This window comes from Aspergillus puulaauensis, chromosome 7, assembly GCF_016861865.1.
Source record: "Aspergillus puulaauensis MK2 DNA, chromosome 7, nearly complete sequence".
Taxonomy (NCBI): domain Eukaryota; kingdom Fungi; phylum Ascomycota; class Eurotiomycetes; order Eurotiales; family Aspergillaceae; genus Aspergillus; species Aspergillus puulaauensis.
This window is the reverse complement of record NC_054863.1, coordinates 320,486-341,913: the sequence shown is the minus strand read 5'-3', so window position 1 is coordinate 341,913 and position 21,428 is coordinate 320,486. Positions and strand designations below refer to the sequence as shown.

Below are 21,428 nucleotides of genomic sequence, written 5' to 3'. Positions count from 1 at the left end.
TCCTGTATTAACAGAACAGTCTCATGCACCTTTTTATTTCTTGGTATTTCCGTATTCGAAAAACCCGGAGCCAGTTTTAACACCCAACCTGCCTTGTGCTATCATCTGCTGTAAATACTTTCGGGGTTCCTCAGGGAGACCCGGCCGAACATCTGCGTAGTGATTCTCGATGTCAAGCACCACATCCAACCCAACGACATCCATTTGTTCACACGGTCCCTTAGGTGTTTTTAACACGGCCTTGAAAATCCCATCAATTTCTTGCGGTGACGCAACACCCTCATCTAGCGCAAACAAGGCTTCCCGCTTGATCGCCGCCCAGATCCTGCAATCACAGTAAGTTCAATCTAGCACATCGGGGCGCATCGCTCACATACCTGTTGTAAATGTAGCCCATCGACGGCTTCTGCACGTGGAAGGGCTCGAAACCATGAGCTCCGGTTTTTCTTTTTAGAAGAGATATGATATCCGGTCTCGTGTTGCCAGAGCCCATGATCTCAATAGCTGTTTCACATAGTTAGTCGCCGACTACACGAAACCAGGTTTAGAACTTGTAGACATCCTACCCGAGGTCTCTGGTGGCCAATCTGTGACATCTTTGTCAGGCTGGGGCTTGGGTTTCGACTGTGCAGGCGGCAGCAGCGACTTACATGAGTGTAGGCTCAGGAGCCTATCAGGATACTTTGTCTTCAGTCCCTCCAGAATTTCAGTAATCGTGTAACTACTGGAGTTGGAGGCGATTATTGTCTCGGGCCCAGCCAGCTGGTCGAGCTCCTCAGCGACAGCTCGCTTTAGAGACAATGACTCAGGGACACACTTGCAAGCTTGTCAGGGATATTTCTAGAGAAAAAGGGAAGGCGATCCTTTTACCTCAATGACAAGCCACGATTCCCAAATAGCGTGTTTGAGCTTTTCGCTCGTCGCAGGGGTGACATCGCCCCATTGACCCCCTAGCAGGCCCAGGACGCTTCCCTCCTCTCTCAAAGCCAGAACCTTCTTCCCGGCAAGTTCAAGCTGCTTCTGACTCTTATCGATGAGATTCACGGGGCTTCCACAGCGAGACCACTGGAGTATAGTCAGTCTATTACCACAACCTTGTTATGCCACATATCTCTGGCCGAGTTACCATGTATGCCAGACGCGCCCCTTGAGTCCCGGCACCCAAGAGGGTAACACACTTCTGTTGGACTTTCGACATATCATTGAAGTTTCGAACAACGTATTTGCCAGTCCTGACGCTTCTCACGGCCACAATTCGACTCTTATCTGCGCGCAATTGGGCCATCTACGTCTTGGTGATCGCAGACCCACTGTAGATGCCTCGGCGACTCTGGGGTATTTATTACCCAGGATGACCGCTCGGCGTTTACTTCCATGCCTGCTTAAGACCTGTTCGGCCGGAGCGCACTGGGTGCAAAATGCCGAATGCTCTCGGATATTCCTGCGGGGCAGGACAATCTGCAGTACGCAGGAGATGGGGGGCTTTCAACTCAAGTCAATCCACCTTGCTATTCTACTAAGTATCTATTATCTTTAGAATTAAAGCCAGTCTACTTTTTAAGATCTATACTTTAATATATCTCTTATTCTTTAGTTAATGAACCTACTAAGGACTCTTTTCTACTTGTTCACAGAATATCCTTAAGGCTAACCAGACTTAAGAAGGATCGGCAGACCTTATCTGACAATAATAAGAGAGGTCTTTAGTTAACGTAATTCACCGGTCATCCAACCGCCTCGTTCAATATCAAACACCATGGCCGCCATCACCAAACATCCACATCGGATCCGCCGCAAGATCACCGGCACTAAAACTCTCTAGCTGCGTCTCCAGATTAGCCGACAGATCCTGCGCATTCCCAAATATCGTCTGCAGATCTAGCTGGAAGGGATCGGCGCTACTATCAGGGAACCCAGTTGGAGCACCTGTTGTCGTCGCGGGTAGAGAAGCAATTCCATCGTTGGCAAAGGTATATCCCTGGCTGGTGCTCTGCCGCAAGGTCTCAGTTTGGGTATGGCCTTCTTCCTGCGGTACGAGTAACTGATGCATGTAGCTGGTAAGCTGCTGGAGAAAGGAATGCGCCCATTTCGCGAAGGAATGGTTCCTAGACATGGATTTGATCATGTGCAGGGCTTTGTCCATCTTATCGAGGGCGCGACGGTCGGAGGAGTAGAGAGGGTTGAGGATGTATGAAACGAGGGTGATGACGGCGTTGAATACTGATACGCGTTAGCATAGTGCCGCTATCAAAGGAGCGAGGAATGGCGTAAATAGCGCGTACGGTAGTAGATATTATACCAATCCAAGCCTGCGGTCTTTTTAGTCTGCTCGTGTCGTAGCTCAACGATATCTATGGACTCTATTGCAGCGGTGACGCAGATCCGGTGGCTGGAGCGGAGGATATTATCGGTCATTGACGACTCTGGTTTGGCCGCCTCAGACCTGGATTGCTGCTGGTGCAGGCTCAGTTCGAGGGATTGCCGGTGGATCAGAATACAAACCATATTCCCACGGAGCGCCAGAATCCAGGCCGGTTCGTTGTTGGGGTTTTCGATATCCAGGATGAGATGTGGTGGACGCTCACGCAGCCATTCCTGGTAGTCGTTATCGAGCGAAACCAGGAGCTCTGCTGGGTTTCGAGGGGTTGCTGTGTCGGTAATTGCTTTCTCAACTATGCGGTAGAGCTTGACATTCTGTAAGAAGAACGACATATTGGACGGCTGTCTTGGGCTGGGGTATAGGATTCTCTGTTCCTGGATGCAATCGTCGTCGAGGTCTTCCGGCAGACTAACTGAGAAGTCGGAGGATCTTGCTGATGGTGGACGCTCGTATACCATACTCCAATGCATGTCAAGCATATACGCAACATACCATATCCTGCGTTTAGTTTCGCGGAGCGGAATCGGGTCTGTGCTTGGTGGTTCTTGATGGAGACGTAACCCGTAAGCTATCCGAACTGCAAGGCCTAGGACATTCCAGCATTCGTCGCCTCGACTGGTTGTTTGGAGGTACCTAGCCCCAAGAAGCAAAGCCTGGACACATTCTAGACTCCATTCACGGAGGAGAGTAGGTTGAAGCAGAGCCATGGCGATATCGTAGTGTTTCCGCGCGGTAATGGTGGCCCGATCCTCCAGCCAATGCGAGGTGCACAGCGCAAGAATCATATTAAGGATTACAAAAGCAGGTCGATGTTTATATCGTTCCTGGGATGGACAGTTCAGCGCCGCGTCGAACATTACTCTAGCGCTGGGCTGGTGGAACAGCGGGGTGAGAAGGTGTCTGTGTTCGAAATACCGATTCAGCACTGCGGCTGCATTGGCTGGTAGAGCGTATAGGTCGTCATGGAGCACCCCAGGCTCATTACCAGCACGCATCTCATCGGGGGTTGTCACTGCGTGTGTTGTTGAATCGCGTCCATAGATGCTGCGGAGGATTAACTGCGTAAAGGACGTTCCGATGGAGACATTCGCATCCACCACGATTGACGACGGGCCTCGGTGTTGCGGTGCAGGAGATACTGTATCCCTGGGACAAGACACGTCATGGCCTGTAGCATCGTCTCCCAGTTGGTGTCTTCGCGAGCTGCTCTCTGTTCGCTGCCGGGATCCCTCTATAGCCTCGAGGCGCTTTTCCAGACTGCGCAAGTACCTGTGGATGTTGACTTCTAGCTCTAGATTACTGGGCATAAATACTTACGCATCTCTGGCTGATCCTCCGGATATACCCTCCTGCATCCAAGTGCATTGGCGGCCGTTGCGGGCGCAAGTGGAACATACCGGGCGGACGTTGTCGCATTTCGTCTTGAGTGCGCGGCAGCTGAAGCAAGAGACTGCGACTCTGTTTCGACGTCGTTTGGCCGGATTGGCGTCTCTGGCCATCTGCACGTAATGACAGTCGAGGTGCTGTGGGGTAACGGAGTTAGGGGAGTTGGGGGACTGATTAATGATTAATTAATGACTCTTCTCAGTTTGGAGTGCGGAATTAACCGAGACAGACTCTGCTTAACTCCCCGTCACTCTAACTTGGGGTAATTGGGGTCATGAATGTATGCAGTAGACCTTGAGCTGTAACCCCCTAGCTAACTACTACAGTCAGCGACTAGTACACTTGCTGGGCCATCAGCAATTATCAATATCATCCCTTGCTGCAACATGACAACAAGAGCTATAACCGGCCTGGCTGCAGGCTCTGTCCATAGTGCCGATCATGCGACGTTAAGAACACCCCCAGCTGGTGCTACACTGGAGCAGACAGAACGTTACATGGAGGCCACAGCGCAGATGCATCGCTTCCACTGAGCACAATACGCGACCCGATCGGCTGTCTGGGATGTATGCATGGGCCTGGGAATAAATACCGTTCACTGCTTTTGTCTCCTGAACTTATTACTATTAGTAAACACCACCATGTTCAACCGTATCTTCATGCTCTCGCTGCTTCACATGGCTGATGCCATGGCCCAGCCCATTCTTCCTTTACCGCCGATGGGCTTTAACAACTGGGCCCGCTACGAAACCAATATCAGCGAGGCGATTTTCGTCGATGCTGCCGATTCCATGATCAAGCATGGGCTGCTCTCCGCTGGCTACAACCGCATCAACCTTGACGACGCATGGTCAACTAAAGAGCGAGCCTCAAATGGCTCCATGGTCTGGGATGACACAAAATTCCCCCGGGGCCTCTACTGGCTCACGGCCCATCTCAAGTCCAACGGCTTCATCCCAGGAATCTATACCGATGCCGGCAATCTCTCCTGTGGCGGATACCCTGGTGCTCTCGACCACGAGCAGATCGACTACGACGATTTTACTAAATGGGGCTTCGAGTATCTGAAAATGGACGGCTGTAATATGCCTGATCCCAGCACTGAGGAAGTCTATCATGAGGTCTACAGCCGTTGGCACAGCCTGCTCTCGTCCGTAGAGAACCCGATGATATTCTCTGACTCTGCCCCGGCGTATTTTGCCGACAAGGACAATTTGACCGACTGGTACACTATCATGGGATGGGCCCAGAAGTATGGCCAACTGGCGCGCCACTCGGACGATATCCAGACTTATCCTGACGGAGCCTCCTGGGATAGCATGATGAACAACTACAACTATCATGTCCGCCTGGCGCGCTACCAGAAGCCGGGCTACTTCAACGACCCCGACTTTCTGAATGTGGACCATCCCTCGTATAGTCTTGACGAGAGGAAAAGCCACTTTGCCCTTTGGTGCGCGTTTTCCGCGCCCCTGATTCTTAGCACGGACTTGACAGCTATCACACCTGAAGAGGTCGAGTACCTCACTAATACAGAGCTCATCGCCGTCAACCAGGACAGGCTGATCCAGCAGGCCACACTTGTTAGCCGTGATAAGACGTGGGATGTCCTGTCCAAGAGCCTTGAAAACGGAGACCGCGTGCTCGTTGCCCTGAACAAGGGCGACTCGGTTGCCGACATTACAATCCCATGGGCGCGCATTGGTTTCCCTCCCAGCGCCGTCCGGCATGTGAAGAGTTTAAGAGTCAAGAACTTATGGACTGGAGAGACTATTGACGTCTCCAGCAGTGAAAGCGGTATTGCGGCGGACAGTGTCGCCTCCCATGGAACTGCTGTCTTCCGTATTGCCAACTCCGCTGGTCCTGTTACTCCTACTGGCCTTATATTCAACACACGCAGCATGAAGTGTCTCACCGATAGCTCCTCTGGCAACGTCGTCTTCGCTACATGCGATGGATCTGACGCGCAGACCTGGAGTATTCGATCGGATGGCCATATCAGTAGCGTGCTGAGCCCTGAAGATTGCATCGTCGACAAGGAGGGGGTGGTTCTGTCTTCCCGGTCTGGCTGTGATTCGGATTCTTGGAGCTACGACGTCTCGGGTAATCTAGTTAATGGCAATTCCAATAACTGCCTGACGGAGGCTGCCAATGGAGCTGCTACTGCTGTTGTGTGCGGATATGAGCTTAACGAGCAGGTACATGGCTTGCCTGTTGGTGTCACTGTTGGCAATTAGGTAGTCGCTTGTGCAAGTAATGCAAACAGTATAATGGCCAGTATAATCATACCCCCGATGCATGATATTTTATTATAAAACGCAATATCCCCAGCCTCCAGGTCTACAACAAGCTGGTTGGGCAAGGATAAGGTATCATCGTAGGCGTTAGACTCACCCAGGCTACGTTGTAGATTCCTTGTACGGGCAGTCAATGTTCCAGCCGGTACAATGCGTCTGTAATGTTGCATTTCAAGTTGCCCTAGTGCACTTTGGCGTCCAGGAAGGTTCAATTGATCGACGCGGGGTACCAACTTGACTGGGGTTGCTGCTTGCTCCAACTGCCTCTGACATCACAGACTGGGTGGACAAGGGTGCCAGTGCTGTTATGTATGCGTGAGGAGAACTGTTACATTCTGGAACTTGGGAGTGGTAGGATAGGTACCATGCCACCCGAAACTAGATTGTAACGACCGAGGGATGAATCCATGCAGGAAGAAATACATAATGACTGTATCAGACATCACTATACTAACTTCAGTATACAATAAGCCTAACTACGCCTCGTCAACCTTCAGCAGCACCGTCTTCGTCTCAAGGTAATTATCCAAACTGTGGTGAATCCCCTCCCTCCCAATTCCACTCGCCTTGTATCCTCCAAAGGGAAGATCAAACGCACCGCTCGGACTTGTACAGTTGACACCGACAGTCCCAGCCTCCATCGACGTAGCCAGCCGCATAGCCCGACTCACATCGCGCGTATACACAGCAGCGTATAGCCCGAACTCGGTAGCATTGACCTTCTGAACAACCTCCGCCTCGGTCTCGAATGTATTGATGTTCACCACAGGCCCAAATATCTCGTCCTTCATGATCTGCGCATCCTCCGGCGTGTCTGTGAATACGACCGGCGGGATAAAATAGCCCTTCGTCTCTAGATCCTGTCCTCCACCGAGCGCAAGTTGCCCCGTCTGCTTCCCCATCTCGATATACCGCTTCACAGTCTCAAACTGCACTGCATCCGCCTGCGGTCCATGATTCGTCTCAGGGTCAGTCGGGTCCCCAATCCGAATCCTCTGCAGATTCTGCTTAAACAGCTCGACGAACTTCCCCGCCACAGATTCATGCACGTAAACCCGCGAGTTCGCCATGCATACCTGCCCGCTGTTCCACTGGATACTATACGCGGACTCCCGTGCTGCCTTTTCGAGGTCTGCATCGCCGAAGACAACGGTTGGTGATTTCCCGCCGAGTTCGAAGATCACGTTCTTGAGGTTCGACTTGGCTGCTGCTTGTTGGATTAGACGGCCTGTGCGCCCGGAGCCTGTGAATGTGAATAGGCGTACGTCCATGTGGTGCGCGAGCGTGGTTCCGGAGATGTGGCCGTGCCCGGAGAGGACGTTGATGACTCCTGGTGGGAACCCGGCGCGCTGGATTAGGTGTGCGAGTTTTGCGGACTGCACGGAATCAGTACAACATACAAGGCAGACTTTGAGAGGCGGGCAGGAGATGTTTAACATACAGTTAGTGGGGCTTTCTCGCTACTCTTGACGACCACGGTATTTCCTGCTGCAAGGGCCGGGGCGACTTTATTGATGAAGAAGTAGACCGGAACGTTCCATGGGATAATAACCGCGACGACACCGAATGGCTGGCGCAGGGTCATATTGACGAAGCCTGGTGTGTTGAGACTTGTCTGGCCCTGGCCGTTCCAGCCGCAGGAGGCGAAATATTGCAGTTTCTTAACTGCGGCTTTTGCATCCCAGTAGCCAGAGATGGGCCGGCCCATGGAGATGGCCTCGAGATGCGCGAGTTCGGCTTCGGATTCGAGCATCAGGTCGCCGAGCTTGGTCATGTAGGCCCCGCGGTCGTGGGGTGAGAGGGCGGACCATGCTGGGAATGCTGCCTTGGCTGCTGCGACTGCGTCGTTTGTATCTTCGACTGAGGCTTCGGGGACTGCGCGGTGATCAGAAAGCTACCTGGTGGATGGGAGTAACCTGCTTGACGGAATAACGTACCTAGAGCTACCTGTTCCAGTGTTGTAGGCGAGTTTAAAGGGAATGTAGCTGCATCTGAAGCAGGGCGAAACTGAGCTGATCAGACCATGTATTAACTGCCGGGTCAGGGCACCTACCTGGCCGTTGATAAACAGGCGCGTTTCTATCTCGGTGGGGGCTTGAGAGGTCATCTTTGTGGATTTTGGTTCAAGGGATGGAGAGTTGTTTACAGCAGGATAAATAAATATGAATGATTGTGGTATGCGGGGCACATTCTGCAGCGGGGAGATAAGCTTAACTCCGGCAATGGGAAAACAGTTACACAATTTACGTCACAATAAACAGACTAATAATCAATTGAGTCTACCAGAGTATTATAGGCTTCACCGCCGTCCCTGCTTTCATGTCCTGTACAGCCACCGCGTGGTCCTCCGGCTATGCAGTTGTCAGTTGTACCCTAACTACACAGTGGCTCAATTACCTTGTAGAAGCGGACCAGCTTTTCAATGGGGAACTTGCCCTCTCGATACCACGCGATCATTTGCGGTATGTACTTTAGAGCACGTCAGCATAAAAGGTACAGGCAATTAGATGATAAACTGACCTTCGACGGAATGGCGTCCCCTTGCACGCTTCCAAGGAGAGACCTTCCGGCCTTTATATAGTCCACGGTTAGACACCAATGTCACCAACATAATACAGTGACTCACCAGTTTAAATTTCGTCATATCGATCTCAAGAGAGTCCTTTGACATTCCTAATAGGATCATCCTGCCAAGCACGCTGGTCATCTCCAACGCTTCCTTGATAATCGGAAGTGCCCCGGTGGTGTCGATAGTAAGGCTGGGCCCTATTCCGTCTGTTGCCAATCTCACAGCATCTGGAAGACTTGTAGCTAGTTCGCCTGTATGAACTACATGAGTAGCACCCAGTTCCGCCGCCAGAGCCAGGCGTTCTGGGATACGGTCGACAGCGATGATGCGTCGACAGCCGATAATTTTTGCGGCCTACGTCCTCAGTATCTTTCCGATATCACAATAGTAAGATAGTTAGTGGCCACTCACCATAACGCCCGCAAGTCCAACTCCACCAAGCCCAATAATAGCAACATCATCCTCCGGCTGCGCCTTTCCCAGCTTCGACACGGTCCCAGCCCCAGTCTGGAATCCGCAGCCCAGCGGAGCGAACAACTGCAGTTCCTCTCGTGATTGGACGATCCCAGATAGGTTGACAATGCAGCTTGCATTTACCACTGCAAGGTTTCCGAGGCTCGATTGTCCGAAAAACCCGCCAACCACGGGGAGTGAAGGGTCCTGCGTGTAGGTGTGGCTGCCTGGGTGGGCAAAGTTCAACTCGTATGCATCGTAGCAGTACGACGGGTGTCCGGATCTGCAACTTGGACAGGATCCGCAGAATGCGATGGAGAGGAGGACGGGATCTCCTTCTTTCAGGTTCGTTTCTGCTGCACAAAGCTCGGACCCGATCTTTCGTATATACCCAGCACCTTACAAACAAGTCAGCCCAATTACGAACTGATTTCTTGGGAATAGAGTATCCAGATATGTACCTTCGTGCCCTAAGACTCTAGGGAAAACAGAGCCTGGTCGCGATGCGATGCCCAGATCGGTATGGCAGATTCCACTAGCCACCACCTCCACCAGACATTCGTCTGGTCTGATGTCCCGGATGGATACATCCTGGAGCTTTGCGTTCCAGGATTCGTTGGACATGGGCTCGTAGGATACAATGGCGCGACAGTTCAGCTGCATTTTGACGGTGGATATCGATGTCTTTTTCTTCGTAGTATCAATCCTCAAGCTACTTCTATTAAATTATATTCAATGTTTTAATCTACCCCGACAAAGACGATTGGGATTTCTCAACAACCGAGTTTCTTGCTTTACCGAGACTCCCTAACTCCCCGGGCTGCCTGTTGGAGTCTCGGAATCTTTCCGCTTTACAGCGACGATATCCTGTTCTATTACTTTCATATACGCCTTAGTCCCAGAAGGTGAAAGCATCTAATTGCGAGATCATTCCTGACATCGACACCCATCCACCTTGAACCGCCCTCGGAGTTCTCTGAGGCGGTGCCTGACCTGACCTCGTATTCCCCCTCAGCACGCCTCCTTTCCACCTCGACGAATAGAATAACCCAGTTTTACGAGTGGGAGATTACCGAACATGCAGCCGCTCGTATTCAGGCTTTTTTTAGCTTAATTTAGGTTGTGACGATGGGAGAGGATCATATTTCCGACCCCCTAGACCTGTTTAAGGTAAAGACAGCGAGATTGCACCACGGAGCTGCAGGTACATCCACCCAACAGGAACATGTTGTTATTATTAGTCCAGGGTCGAGCTGGATATCCTCACGAAGAAGGGGTATATAAACACGGTCCTGCCCATATATTCTTGACCATAGAGTTCCACCATCACTCATTCCATAATACTATCTTCATAACCTCTACAATGAAATTCCTCCTCCTAGCCACGGCACTCGCCTCCGCCGTCTTCGCCAAAGTCCCCGAATGGCACGCGCACTACCGCCTGAACACCGCCGACTACCAAACCACCTTCGACCACTACCTCAGCCAGGGGTACAAAGTCAACAGCGTGAGCGGATACCAGCGCGACGGGGAGGCCAACTACGCCGCGATCTTCGAGAAGAACGACGCCGGGGTTGCGTGGTGGTCGCACACGCGCATGACCGCCGCTGCGTACCAGCAGAAATTCGACAAGTATGTTGCTGACGGGTATCGGCTGCGGCAGGTGAATGGGTATAATGTTGGTGGGGAGACTTATTATGCCGCTGTCTGGGATAAGACGCCCTCTGGGCCTTGGGTGGCGAGGCATGGGTTGGATGAGGCGGGGTTGAAGAAGTACTTTGCGCAGTATGTGGATAAGGAGGGGTATAGGCTTGTGCATGCCAGTGGGTATGAGGTTAAGGGGGAGGGGCGCTATGCTGCGATCTGGGAGAAGACTGGGGATGAGGATGTTGCGTGGGCGTCGTGGGCGGATATGTCTTCGGACGGGTTTCAGAAGAGGTTTGATGAGTATCTGAAGGATGGGTATCGGCTTACGGATGTCACTGGGTATGCGGTTAAGGATACTGTGTACTATGCTGGTGTCTGGGATAACTCGACTTCGGGGGCTTGGGAGGCTCGCAGTGGAATGGATTCGGCGGGTTTCCAGAAGAATTTCGATCAGTTCAAGGCTGATGGGTATGTCATTGATGTTCTGAGTGGGTATGACACTCCTTCTGGTGACCGGTATGCTGCCATTTGGATCAAGCCTTGAGTTGGTAGCTTGTTGCTTATGTGTGAATATATATATATGTCTGGCTATTCTCTTCATCGTTGTGTACCCGATTTAGGGCTTCGGTTAACATAGTCATACATTTCATGAAATACATTTGATATACTTGAAAGTACAGCATAAAGAAAGTAAAATGGGAAGTAGCATTCTCCTGAATACAACCCTACTACCGTAGATCTGTGCCATCTTAGTTAGCATCAAATCCTGCACTGCCTTGCTTACAACTTGGCATCTGTACAATGCTCCAGCTGTCTCCAGCTTCCCCGCACGCCACCAGTTCTGATCTGCGGTTACTGTGGAAGAGGCTGATGTATGTATCTTCCACGTATCATCACCAAATACGGAATGCCCTAGATTGGCCGCGGAGATAAACTGCCATAAATAATGTTTCACGCCTCGCAGTGCACTATTTGATGCAGCACCCTGCTTATGCTCCGGAATTTATGTATGATTATAGGACGCAAAGCAGTCACTTTTCAACCAAATGTCTGTAAACTATAACCCACCACTGCCAGTAACTTTCTCTGCGGTGATCACACTACGCTGTGTCTTCATTATATACCAAATTCCGAAGAAACCCCAAGTCCACACCCTGCGATATATGCACCAGCTGTCCGCGAGAGTGTTAGAGAAGCAACCGGGAATGGCTAAAGATAGTGTCCTTCGTAGCGATCCCTCAATTTCTCCGCAAGAAACCAAAGATCAAACCGCATGGACCAGCCCCTTGTCCCACGATGCTGTAATACTCCAGTTCTCCCCCGCCGGAACATCAAACGCCGTGAAGAAATGACAGCGGGGGATTCCAGAACTTCCGCGAATAGCACCGGTCCAAGACCAGAGATCGCCATCTCGGCGCGGCGGAGATAAAGTGCCAAGCGGCCGCCATGTTTAGGCTTTTCGGTTGCAAGGACTGATCGGCGGTCCCTGTGGCTGTTTGAACTTGGCAGGGGAGGGGGCGGGGGTTTTCTTGCTTTCGTTCACTCGAGCGCCGGTGTATCCGGGGGCAGTGGATGGATGGGATATTGTTTGGGATCGTCGATGAAGTGAAACGCCAAGTGGGGGTCATGACGCCTGTGAGGTGGTGTGGTGCTTATACGAAGTATACTTGATGTTGCTCGTATCTGGCCAGGGTGTGAAGGGTATAAAGGGCCCATTCCAGCCGGTTGTGGGCTCGATGGCTTCAGCAGTACTTGAATGACCTGAACTAATTACTGCTTATACTATACCATCACCATGCCCGTCCTTTCTAAGATACTCGTCCTTCCTCTTCTGGCAACAACTGCCCTCGCTGCCCCCAAGTTGGCAAAGCGGTTTACATTCCCTCTCCCTGCCTCAACCGGTAGCGTTACCTTCGATGAGCCATACGAGATTGCTGCCGGCGAGACCTACGACGGCGAGCTCCAGACCTTCGGCCGCGGCGTCGAATGCACTAATCAGGAAGAAGGCGGGGAGTCCGACACCGTCTTCATTGTCCAAGAGGGCGGAACCCTTCGCAATGCTATTATCGGGCCTGACCAGATAGAGGGGGTTTACTGTCTCGGTGCCTGCACGATTGAGAATGTTTGGTGGGAGAAGGTTTGCGAGGACGCGCTGTCCTTGAAGGACCCAGGGACTGGGCCGTATAATATCATCGGCGGTGGAGCGCAGGGTGCGGAGGACAAGGTTATTCAGGTATGTCTACTCTACCTCGCCTACTCATGTTGTTCGACTGCTTTACGTTGTACGCTTCACCGTGCTGATGTGTGATAGCAAAACTCCGCCGGCGAGGTCATAATCGACGGCTTCACGGTCTACGACTTTGGCAAGCTGTACCGCTCCTGCGGAACCTGCGGCGACATCCAGCGCTCTGCAACAATCAGCAACGTTATTGCCGTAGACGGGCTGACCATTGCCGGTGCCAACGCCAACTTTGGCGACGTCGTAACCATCGACGGCTCCAACTGCGCGTCGGACGTCAGTGCCATTTGCACCACGTACGATGCTGACGCCGATGGTGGTGAGCCTGAGGAGACATCGACTGATCCTACCGATGCATGTGTTTTCGAGGAGCTGCCGGCTTGTGAGTAGTGCTCAGGTCGGATTTGAATTCGGTGGACGTATTTGAGAAAGTGTATATATGATCAAAATGAGCTTGAACTGTACTTTATCAATGTTTCATTTCAATGACTGTTCCAAAGAACATGTAGTCTCGCTCATCCCTGAAGCAGAACTCACTGGACATGCTCGCCTAGGCGATGGCGGTTACCGAGCTATTAAAAGCCAAAGAGCATGCGCTGAAGAGTCGCAAGATTAACCGTATTTGGTGGATCACAAGCCCAGCTAATAAGGGATATGAGAATAAGGCTGATTACGTTCGGGTGGACTCCGATATTGTCTGATGTGGATATCCCAGCTCAGGTATCAACCCACATCTCGCTAAAGCATGTGGAAGCTCACTTTTGCGAACCAGGCGAAGGGAAGGCATTGTCGACCAGGTCGGCTGGGTGTCGCAATTTCGATAATTGATCGGAGAATCACGGTCACTTCACCAAATTCACGGTGGTTGAGGCTCTCAAGACTGAAGAGGGATCAGGGGTCCCGCGTTATTCCGATAATTCAATGTCCAGCTGCCTCGGGGAACCGAATAGCGAGGCCAAAGGGGTTCTTTCAGAGGATAAAAGAGCTGGAGCTCCCACAAAATCAGGGCATGGTTTGCTATCTGATTGCATGTGATTGTGCGCTGTGGTTCGGGCAATCTCCCAAGAGACAGATCTTCCGAGAGAAGAACCCGACTCTACCGCCCCGAGCAGGACGGCATGAGCTGGCAAGAACCACGTGAAAACACCAGACAGCCTGGATCAGCACTGATCGTTAAGATAACAGGGCACCGGCTCATCAACTGCCATCTTCGGCCAAAGGGAGGGCAGTCCGTCGCACACTAAATCCATCGTGCGTCGGGCGATGAAGGTCACTCGGCTCAGGGTTTTCCGACGACGGTAACAAGCCGACTTTGCTCTCCGGCAGCCCCCTTCGTAATGAGCGAAAGTAGTTACACCGTCCGGAGTACTCCGCAGTGATTAGTGATGAGTGAAGGAGCTGATGTCTGGGTTAAGGCACCAAGGCCGCCGCCAGTCTGCCTCGGCAATTGCCCGATTGGGATTACCCTCGGGCCAGATCAGTGACACAACGGACTCTCCGGTCTCGCCGCCATCTCACCTTCTGCCCGTGGAGTCTGCACTTTCTGGGGCAACCCGCGTATTTATTACTTTCTTCTCCCTCGGTTTTGTTTTATCACTCGATTTCTGCTACACTTCTCCCTTTCTTGCCTCATCCCCCGCCACCCGTCACGATGCCGAGTCCTCCCCCAGCCTGGGTCCAGGCTCTAAAGCCCGCCGAACCGCAGGGAACGCAGTTGCTCGCCCAGGAGCGTGCCCAGTCAAAAGTCGACGTCGAGAAGCTGGGCGAGCTGCTGCACACGAAGCAGGCGCTGCAGAAGCAAGATGAGATCCTCTCCCTGCTCAAGTCGGAGAAAGTATTCGACAAGTCCCGCAACCACGTCCTCGGGCGGACCGAAAGGATCCAGCTTGCCCTTGCCCGCGGAAAGCGCCTGCAGCAGCTGAGCAAGGTCCATAACTGGACGGAGGCGGAATACTATGTTGCGAACGACCTGGTCGCTGAGCCGACTCCCTACGGCCTTCACGCTTCCATGTTCTTGGTATGCTCATTCGCTGTATCTTGTTCCTGATCGCTAGCTAACTTGGGCGTCATAGGTGACCCTACGGGAACAAAGTAACCCGGAACAACGCAAACTTTTCTACGAGAGAGCCGCGAACTACGAGATCATCGGATGCTACGCACAAACAGAATTGGGTCACGGATCGAACGTACGGGGGCTGGAAACAACCGCTACCTGGGACCCCTCAGACCAGACCTTCGTTATCCACTCTCCGAGCTTGACCGCGTCGAAGTGGTGGATCGGATCGCTGGGACGGACGGCAAACCATGCTGTGGTGATGGCGCAGTTGTTCATTGCTGGCAAGAACTACGGCCCTCACCCGTTCGTTGTTCAGATCCGTGACCTGGAAACCCACCAGCCACTGGAGAATGTCTACGTCGGTGACATTGGGCCAAAGTTTGGTTACAAGTGAGTACCCCGGACAAACGAATATGAAACTGGACTAACAGGCGCAGCACCATGGACAACGGATTCCTCCTCTTCAACAAGCTGAAGATCCCCCACATCAACATGCTGGCCCGCTTCGCCCAGGTTGACAAGGCCTCAAATAAGTACTTGAGGCCCGCTTCGCCCACGCTCATGTATGGAACCATGACATGGGTGCGCTCGAACATTGTCCTGCAGGCCGGTGGTGTGTTGGCTCGTGGTGTGACCATTGCCATCCGCTACTGTGCTGTGCGAAGACAGTTCCAGGACCGGGATGCCAAGGCCGGCGCCGAGGAGAACCAGGTCCTCAACTACAAGATGGTCCAGATCCGTCTGCTCCCATTGCTGGCGACTATGTACGCTCTGCACTTCACCGGTCGCGGCATGATGCGCCTCTACCAGGAAAACCAGAAGAGAATGAACAGTGCCTCCCAGGCAGACCAGGAGAAGCGCGGTGCTGGTCCGGAAGAGCTTCGGGCTGGCTCCGACCTTCTCGCCGACCTTCACGCCACCTCGTGCGGTCTTAAGGCATTGGCTAGTACCTCTGCCGGAGAGGGTCTTGAAGTGTGCCGCCGTGCTTGTGGTGGTCACGGGTACAGTAACTACAGCGGCATTGGCCCGTGGTATGCTGATTACCTGCCCACGCTGACCTGGGAAGGTGACAACTACATGTTGACTCAACAAGTTGCACGATATGTAAGCTACCCGCGCCCCGTTACAAGACGCATTACTGACAATTCAGCTCCTTAAATCCGCCCGTGCCGTACTCGCCGGCAAAGGCACCGGAAACGACACCTCCCGCATTCTACAAGCTTACCTCGCCCGCCGCGAAAAGGGTGCCTCTTTCGATATCCTCGGCAACGACAGCGACATCGTCGCCGCTTTCGCCTGGCGCACGGCTCACCTCACATTCGAAACCCTCAAGCAGCGCGACGTCGAGAAGCGCTCGTGGAACAGCCTCCTCGTCAACTTCTGGCGTCTCTCCACCGCCCTCTCTCAGTACCTCGTCGTCAGGAACTTCTACGAGGCAGTCACATCTCCCGAGCTCACCTCCTCTCTGGACCCCGAGACTGCCGGTCTCATGCGCAGCCTCTTCCGCTTGTACTCCCTGAACACCCTAGAACGCGAATCATCAGAATTCTTCTCCTCCGCCGCCGTCACAGTCCGCCAGATCGGCCTCACCCAGACAAACGAGGTGATGAAGCTGCTCGACCAGATCCGCCCGCATGCCGTGCGGTTAGTTGATGCTTGGCAGATTCCGGACTGGCAGCTAGACAGCAGTCTGGGCCGATCAGATGGCAACGTCTATCCGGATCTGTTCCGGAGGGCGAGCCAGGAGAACCCGGTTAACGATCTGGTGTTTGATCCGTATCCCTGGAACGAGAATGTATTGAAGAATGCGGTTCCGAAGAGCAAGCTATAGTCTCCTTAATTTCTTCTATGGTGTTTTATTTACTGTTTTGCATAGATGTTAGATTAAATGAGATAATAGATGAATCTTTACATCAACTGCATTTATTAAGTTATTTTTTGGTTTAACCTGCCGTAAATGGTTTGAGTGGCAATTATATATTTGCTCGGCAGTACTAACCAGTCTATCTAATAAACAACCAAAATCAATTGTACCACGTTTATGCTAATACCACGACAGCAAAAGCAAGATAAAACCCGAACAATAATCCAATATTCAATCCTTCCATGTCGCTAGAGACACTGAACATGGCCTGATCACTGTTATCTGATCTCTGCCTGACCTGTAAGGCAGCACAATACCCAAACAGGCTAGACTCGGAGACATTCGGCCAACATTGAGCCGACTCACAGTCAGATCTTTCTTTATACAGTGCATTACTCCCAATATGCCGCATAACTCGGACCGTAAGCATAATCATCACATCATACAGAGACAAGATTTATATACATATACTCCTCCATCACTCCATCATCCTATTACTCCATCATCTCTCATATCTCAGTGAACAGCCTGTCGTGTATCTGCCAATATCCAAGTCGAACAACATACGCGCTCAGTCATTAGTCATCGGTGTATACAACGGCCACCGCTCCACCCAGATTTCAAAGCAAGTGGATCTTCGAGGTGTTTCTACTCCTGTACGGTACATGGGTATTTAAGCATGTCCTGTTCCTGGCTGGCCAGGATGTATCTAGTGCAACCAATTCACCGCTCCTGTCAAAGCCTAAGTACGCATCAGATAGAGTGAACCGCAATGGCCGTCCCAGACGTCGATATCGCCCCCGCTGAGGGCATCCCATACTTCACACCCGCGCAGTCCCCCGCTGCAGGCACAGCCGCGAACCCGCAGACGAGCGGCAATGCCATCCCGAAGCTGTATACGCCGTTGACGGTGCGCGGGGTGACGTTCCAGAATAGACTTGGTGTATGTCCCATTCCTTCATTTATAGAATACGCAACCCCACTCGTGGAATGATAGGATAATTCAGGAACTGACTGACGGTGATAGCTCGCACCCCTGTGCCAATACTCCGCTGAAGACGGACACATGACAGACTACCACATCGCACACCTGGGCGGAATCGCGCAGCGCGGACCAGGGCTCATGATGGTTGAAGCTACCGCCGTGACGCCGGAAGGGCGCATCACGCCGCAGGACGTCGGTCTGTGGAAGGACAGCCAGATCGCGCCGATGAAGCGCGTGATCGACTTCGTGCACTCGCAGAACCAGAAGATCGGGGTGCAGATTGCGCATGCCGGACGCAAGGCGTCGACTATTGCGCCTTGGATGATGAGCCAGGGCGTCATTGCGACGGAGAAGGTGGGCGGGTGGCCTGAGGGTGTTGTGGGGCCTAGCGACGTGCCCTTTCATGAGAGTTTCCCTGTTCCCAAGGCCATGAGTAAAAGTGATATCGAGGCGTTTAAGAGCAGTTGGGTGGACGCTGTGAAGAGGGCTGTCAAGGCCGGGGCGGACTTTATTGAGATCCATAATGCGCACGGGTATTTGTTGAGTTCGTTCCTGTCGCCGAGTGCGAATACGCGCAATGACGAGTATGGAGGGTCCTTTGAGAATAGGATTCGTCTGCCGCTCGAGATTGCACAGGCGACCCGCGATGCTGTTGGGCCCGATACTCCTGTTTTCCTGCGTGTGTCGGCGACGGATTGGCTCGAGGAGAACCTGCCCGAGCAGAGCTGGAAGCTTGCGGACTCGGTGAAGTTTGCGCAGGCGCTTGCGGAGCAGGGTGCTGTTGATCTGATTGATGTTTCGTCTGGTGGTGTGCATGCTGAGCAGAAGGTGACGTCTGGGCCGGCGTTCCAGGCTCCTTTCGCTATTGCTATTAAGAAGGCTGTTGGTGATAAGCTTCTTGTCGCGACTGTGGGTGCTATCACGAATGGCAGACAGGCGAACCAGCTGCTTGAGCAGGACGGCCTGGATGTTGCGCTTGTTGGGCGTGGATTCCAGAAGGACCCTGGTCTTGCTTGGACGTTCGCGCAGCATGTTGACACCGAGATCTCGATGGCGAGTCAGATCCGGTGGGGATTCACGAAGCGCGGAGGGACGCCTTATATTGATCCTAAGGCTTATAAGCAGTCCATTTTTGAGTAGAACGACTAGAGCGGATTGATGTTTACGATAGACAATATAAAGATTGCTTTGCATTATAGATTACAAACTGAGAGTTTAGACTGGCCATTGTGTACATTTTGTGTCAAATATCTTTCCTCAATCCAGGATAGCTTTTAGGGACGCTGCGGTCTCCCGGCCTGGAAAGGGTCGTCTACGCCAGCGCCGAATTCTAAGCGTCCAATGGCTCAAGGACGCATTTCAGCAGGGCGAGGCTGTATGCCTAGGGTTACGACATTAGCAGCCTGATTGGTGTTGTCAACGAGGCTGTAATACAAAAGCACAAGGCTACGACGGTCCCAACGAATGGCAGCAGTAAGCGTGTCTGAGTTATGCATATAAGCAGACAATTGAGCCAACGAGGCTTGGCAGTGAGGCCCGAGGACGAGGCTGAGCTACTCTCGATACGCATATAACCTCTTAGGTCCCCGAGAAATTTATAGCTATCTGCCTAAATCATCTTTGCGGTGCTAGTATACTGTAACCCTAGTATACGTCCATATTCAACCTCGTGCCACCGGTCAATACCGCTTCGTTAACAGACTTGCAATCAAGGACGGTCACGATGGACTGGCTTTCCAGATGGTGGTGCTTCTCATGCAACATTACTGTTCAAGTCAACTACAACAGGTACGTTGGTCGAGCTCTACTTGGCTGATCGATGAGGACCTGCTAATAGAAATGTACAGGTGCTGCACTAGATGCGGAGGAGACCAGGTATCCCCACCGAAAGAGTCAGCCGCAACCTAGTGATGATGAAGCTTTCCGAGCTGGTTAGTGGTGGTTTGGGAATGGGTTAATTTGGGAATGGTGGTTGCTTATTTGTCTTGTCGTACGGGATGGAGACCAACGCACGTACCAATTTTAAATTGATATGCGGACCCCAAATCTTGCACTCTTTGTAATGAATGCAGATTAGCTGTTAGTTTTGATCGGAATTACGAGAAGGCTGAAGACAAAATCCTGATGAAATGCAGATCGTCGCTCGGAGTCTTGTCAACCGAGGTTCATGTGGAGTGCCTGGAGTGCCTGTAAAACTGCCCCTCGCGCTTCAATCGAACTGTTCCAATAGACAAATTATATTCAGACACAATGGTAGCCCTCCCAACAACTGCAGTGGTCGCCGAGCCACTAGATCTCTTCGAATGGCTGTCTCTGCTCTGGCGGCTTCCTGTGCTGGGTACGCCGAAGCCCCTGAGTATTCCAACGCCAGAAAACTAACCACCCCACAGTCATCCAGTTCGTGGGCAATCTAGCTTCACTATTCCTATCGCCCCGTGAAGTCTCCCAACTGGGGCTGCGCCAGAAGCTCTCGCTCGCATACTTAAAGACCCACGCAACCGTCTTCTCACTCAAGCAGCAGGCCCTCCCACGGAGTATCCTGTCCGGGCCCAGGATCCAGAAGTACTGTCGCTGGTATAAACTACCGCACAGAGCCGTTGCCATTCCTCTAAACGGTGCAGGTGGGGGTGCAACTCTTGACACCGGCCCAGGAAGCGACATCCCCAGCCCCGTGCTCCATTTCGTCACGCCCCGTACCGCACAGCCGGGCGGACCAACGCTCTTCTACATCCACGGCGGCGGGTACCACGACCCGATCATCGAAGACGGGCATCTCCCTTTTGTTCTCCGCTGCGCGAAATCATGTAACGCAGCCCAGGTCGTGTTCTTGGAGTACTCGCTCGCGCCCGAGCACCCATACCCAAGCCAACTCGTCCAGGCCATCGCCGGGCTGCGATATCTGCTCGAAAAAGAGTCACTCAAGCCAGAGAACCTTGTTCTTGGCGGCGACAGCGCAGGAGGACATCTAACGCTGAGCCTGCTAGCTCATATTGCCAACCCATCTCCATACGCTCCACCACTCGACCTGCACAACGGCAGGTTCAAGGCTGCGATGCTCGTTTCACCCTGGGTGACCATGACGGAGGAACAGACTCGGGCTCTCTCGGAGTCGAAACACGACTATGTCCCCGTCCAGCGTGTTCCGTGGATGCGGGACTTCTTTAAGCCTGCGGAGAGCGAGGTCTGGAGTAACCTCTGGCAGCCGCAAGACGCGGACACGGTTGCGATGTGGAAGGGGCTGTTTAACCCTGGTGCGATATGTAAAAGGGCGATTGTGGTGGCGGGGACTGAGGAGGTTCTGTTTGATTCTTGTGTTGGCTTTGGTAGGGACTGCTTGGGGTGCGAGAGTGTGGTTGTTGATGGGGATGCTGGGATTGGGCGTCTCAAGGAATTGGACTTTGTTCTCGCGATTGCCCCTGGCGAGGCGCATGTGCAGCCGGGGCTTGATGCGTTTCTTGGGTATTATCAGGGCCGTTCGATGAGAGCGATTTCGACGTTTTTGGAGGGTTGTTAGATCTATATACTTGTTTCGGCGGGAACTCATGTTTATGA

At 52.5% G+C, this 21,428-nt stretch overlaps 10 protein-coding genes across 10 annotated transcripts; 6 read left to right on the top strand and 4 right to left on the bottom strand.

Moving 5' to 3' along the window:
* Nucleotides 1-33: 33 nt before the first annotated feature.
* APUU_70154S (3-hydroxyacyl-CoA dehydrogenase family protein) lies at nt 34-1,285 on the bottom strand (the record flags this gene model as incomplete). Its single annotated transcript, XM_041694996.1, has 5 exons — nt 34-325; nt 378-504; nt 567-816; nt 871-1,065; nt 1,127-1,285. The coding sequence occupies 5 exons, from the start codon at nt 1,283-1,285 to the stop codon at nt 34-36; spliced, it is 1,023 nt and encodes a 340-aa protein (XP_041560770.1).
* A 462-nt stretch (nt 1,286-1,747) lies between these two features.
* Nucleotides 1,748-3,687, bottom strand: APUU_70153S (fungal specific transcription factor domain-containing protein; the record flags this gene model as incomplete). Its single annotated transcript, XM_041694995.1, has 2 exons — nt 1,748-2,220; nt 2,283-3,687. The coding sequence occupies 2 exons, from the start codon at nt 3,685-3,687 to the stop codon at nt 1,748-1,750; spliced, it is 1,878 nt and encodes a 625-aa protein (XP_041560769.1).
* Nucleotides 3,688-4,407: 720 nt separating this feature from the next.
* aglA (putative alpha-galactosidase) lies at nt 4,408-6,003 on the top strand (the record flags this gene model as incomplete). Its single annotated transcript, XM_041694994.1, has 1 exon — nt 4,408-6,003. The coding sequence occupies one exon, from the start codon at nt 4,408-4,410 to the stop codon at nt 6,001-6,003; it is 1,596 nt and encodes a 531-aa protein (XP_041560768.1).
* Nucleotides 6,004-6,539: 536 nt separating this feature from the next.
* APUU_70151S (aldehyde dehydrogenase family protein) lies at nt 6,540-8,170 on the bottom strand (the record flags this gene model as incomplete). The annotated part of the gene is made up of 4 exons (XM_041694993.1): nt 6,540-7,439; nt 7,505-7,938; nt 8,001-8,070; nt 8,117-8,170. The coding sequence occupies 4 exons, from the start codon at nt 8,168-8,170 to the stop codon at nt 6,540-6,542; spliced, it is 1,458 nt and encodes a 485-aa protein (XP_041560767.1).
* A 172-nt stretch (nt 8,171-8,342) lies between these two features.
* APUU_70150S (NAD(P)-dependent alcohol dehydrogenase) lies at nt 8,343-9,748 on the bottom strand (the record flags this gene model as incomplete). The annotated part of the gene is made up of 6 exons (XM_041694992.1): nt 8,343-8,414; nt 8,461-8,532; nt 8,584-8,634; nt 8,690-8,986; nt 9,044-9,483; nt 9,547-9,748. The coding sequence occupies 6 exons, from the start codon at nt 9,746-9,748 to the stop codon at nt 8,343-8,345; spliced, it is 1,134 nt and encodes a 377-aa protein (XP_041560766.1).
* Nucleotides 9,749-10,448: 700 nt separating this feature from the next.
* APUU_70149A (uncharacterized protein) lies at nt 10,449-11,276 on the top strand (the record flags this gene model as incomplete). The annotated part of the gene is made up of 1 exon (XM_041694989.1): nt 10,449-11,276. The coding sequence occupies one exon, from the start codon at nt 10,449-10,451 to the stop codon at nt 11,274-11,276; it is 828 nt and encodes a 275-aa protein (XP_041560765.1).
* Nucleotides 11,277-12,527: 1,251 nt separating this feature from the next.
* On the top strand, nt 12,528-13,361 carry APUU_70148A (pectate lyase; the record flags this gene model as incomplete). The annotated part of the gene is made up of 2 exons (XM_041694988.1): nt 12,528-12,965; nt 13,044-13,361. The coding sequence occupies 2 exons, from the start codon at nt 12,528-12,530 to the stop codon at nt 13,359-13,361; spliced, it is 756 nt and encodes a 251-aa protein (XP_041560764.1).
* A 1,261-nt stretch (nt 13,362-14,622) lies between these two features.
* On the top strand, nt 14,623-16,858 carry POX1 (fatty-acyl coenzyme A oxidase; the record flags this gene model as incomplete). Its single annotated transcript, XM_041694987.1, has 4 exons — nt 14,623-14,988; nt 15,044-15,417; nt 15,465-16,131; nt 16,178-16,858. The coding sequence occupies 4 exons, from the start codon at nt 14,623-14,625 to the stop codon at nt 16,856-16,858; spliced, it is 2,088 nt and encodes a 695-aa protein (XP_041560763.1).
* Nucleotides 16,859-17,663: 805 nt separating this feature from the next.
* Nucleotides 17,664-19,016, top strand: APUU_70146A (NADH:flavin oxidoreductase/NADH oxidase; the record flags this gene model as incomplete). Its single annotated transcript, XM_041694986.1, has 2 exons — nt 17,664-17,834; nt 17,919-19,016. The coding sequence occupies 2 exons, from the start codon at nt 17,664-17,666 to the stop codon at nt 19,014-19,016; spliced, it is 1,269 nt and encodes a 422-aa protein (XP_041560762.1).
* Nucleotides 19,017-20,126: 1,110 nt separating this feature from the next.
* APUU_70145A (alpha/beta hydrolase) lies at nt 20,127-21,390 on the top strand (the record flags this gene model as incomplete). The annotated part of the gene is made up of 2 exons (XM_041694985.1): nt 20,127-20,214; nt 20,267-21,390. The coding sequence occupies 2 exons, from the start codon at nt 20,127-20,129 to the stop codon at nt 21,388-21,390; spliced, it is 1,212 nt and encodes a 403-aa protein (XP_041560761.1).
* Between the last annotated feature and the right edge of the window lie 38 nt (nt 21,391-21,428).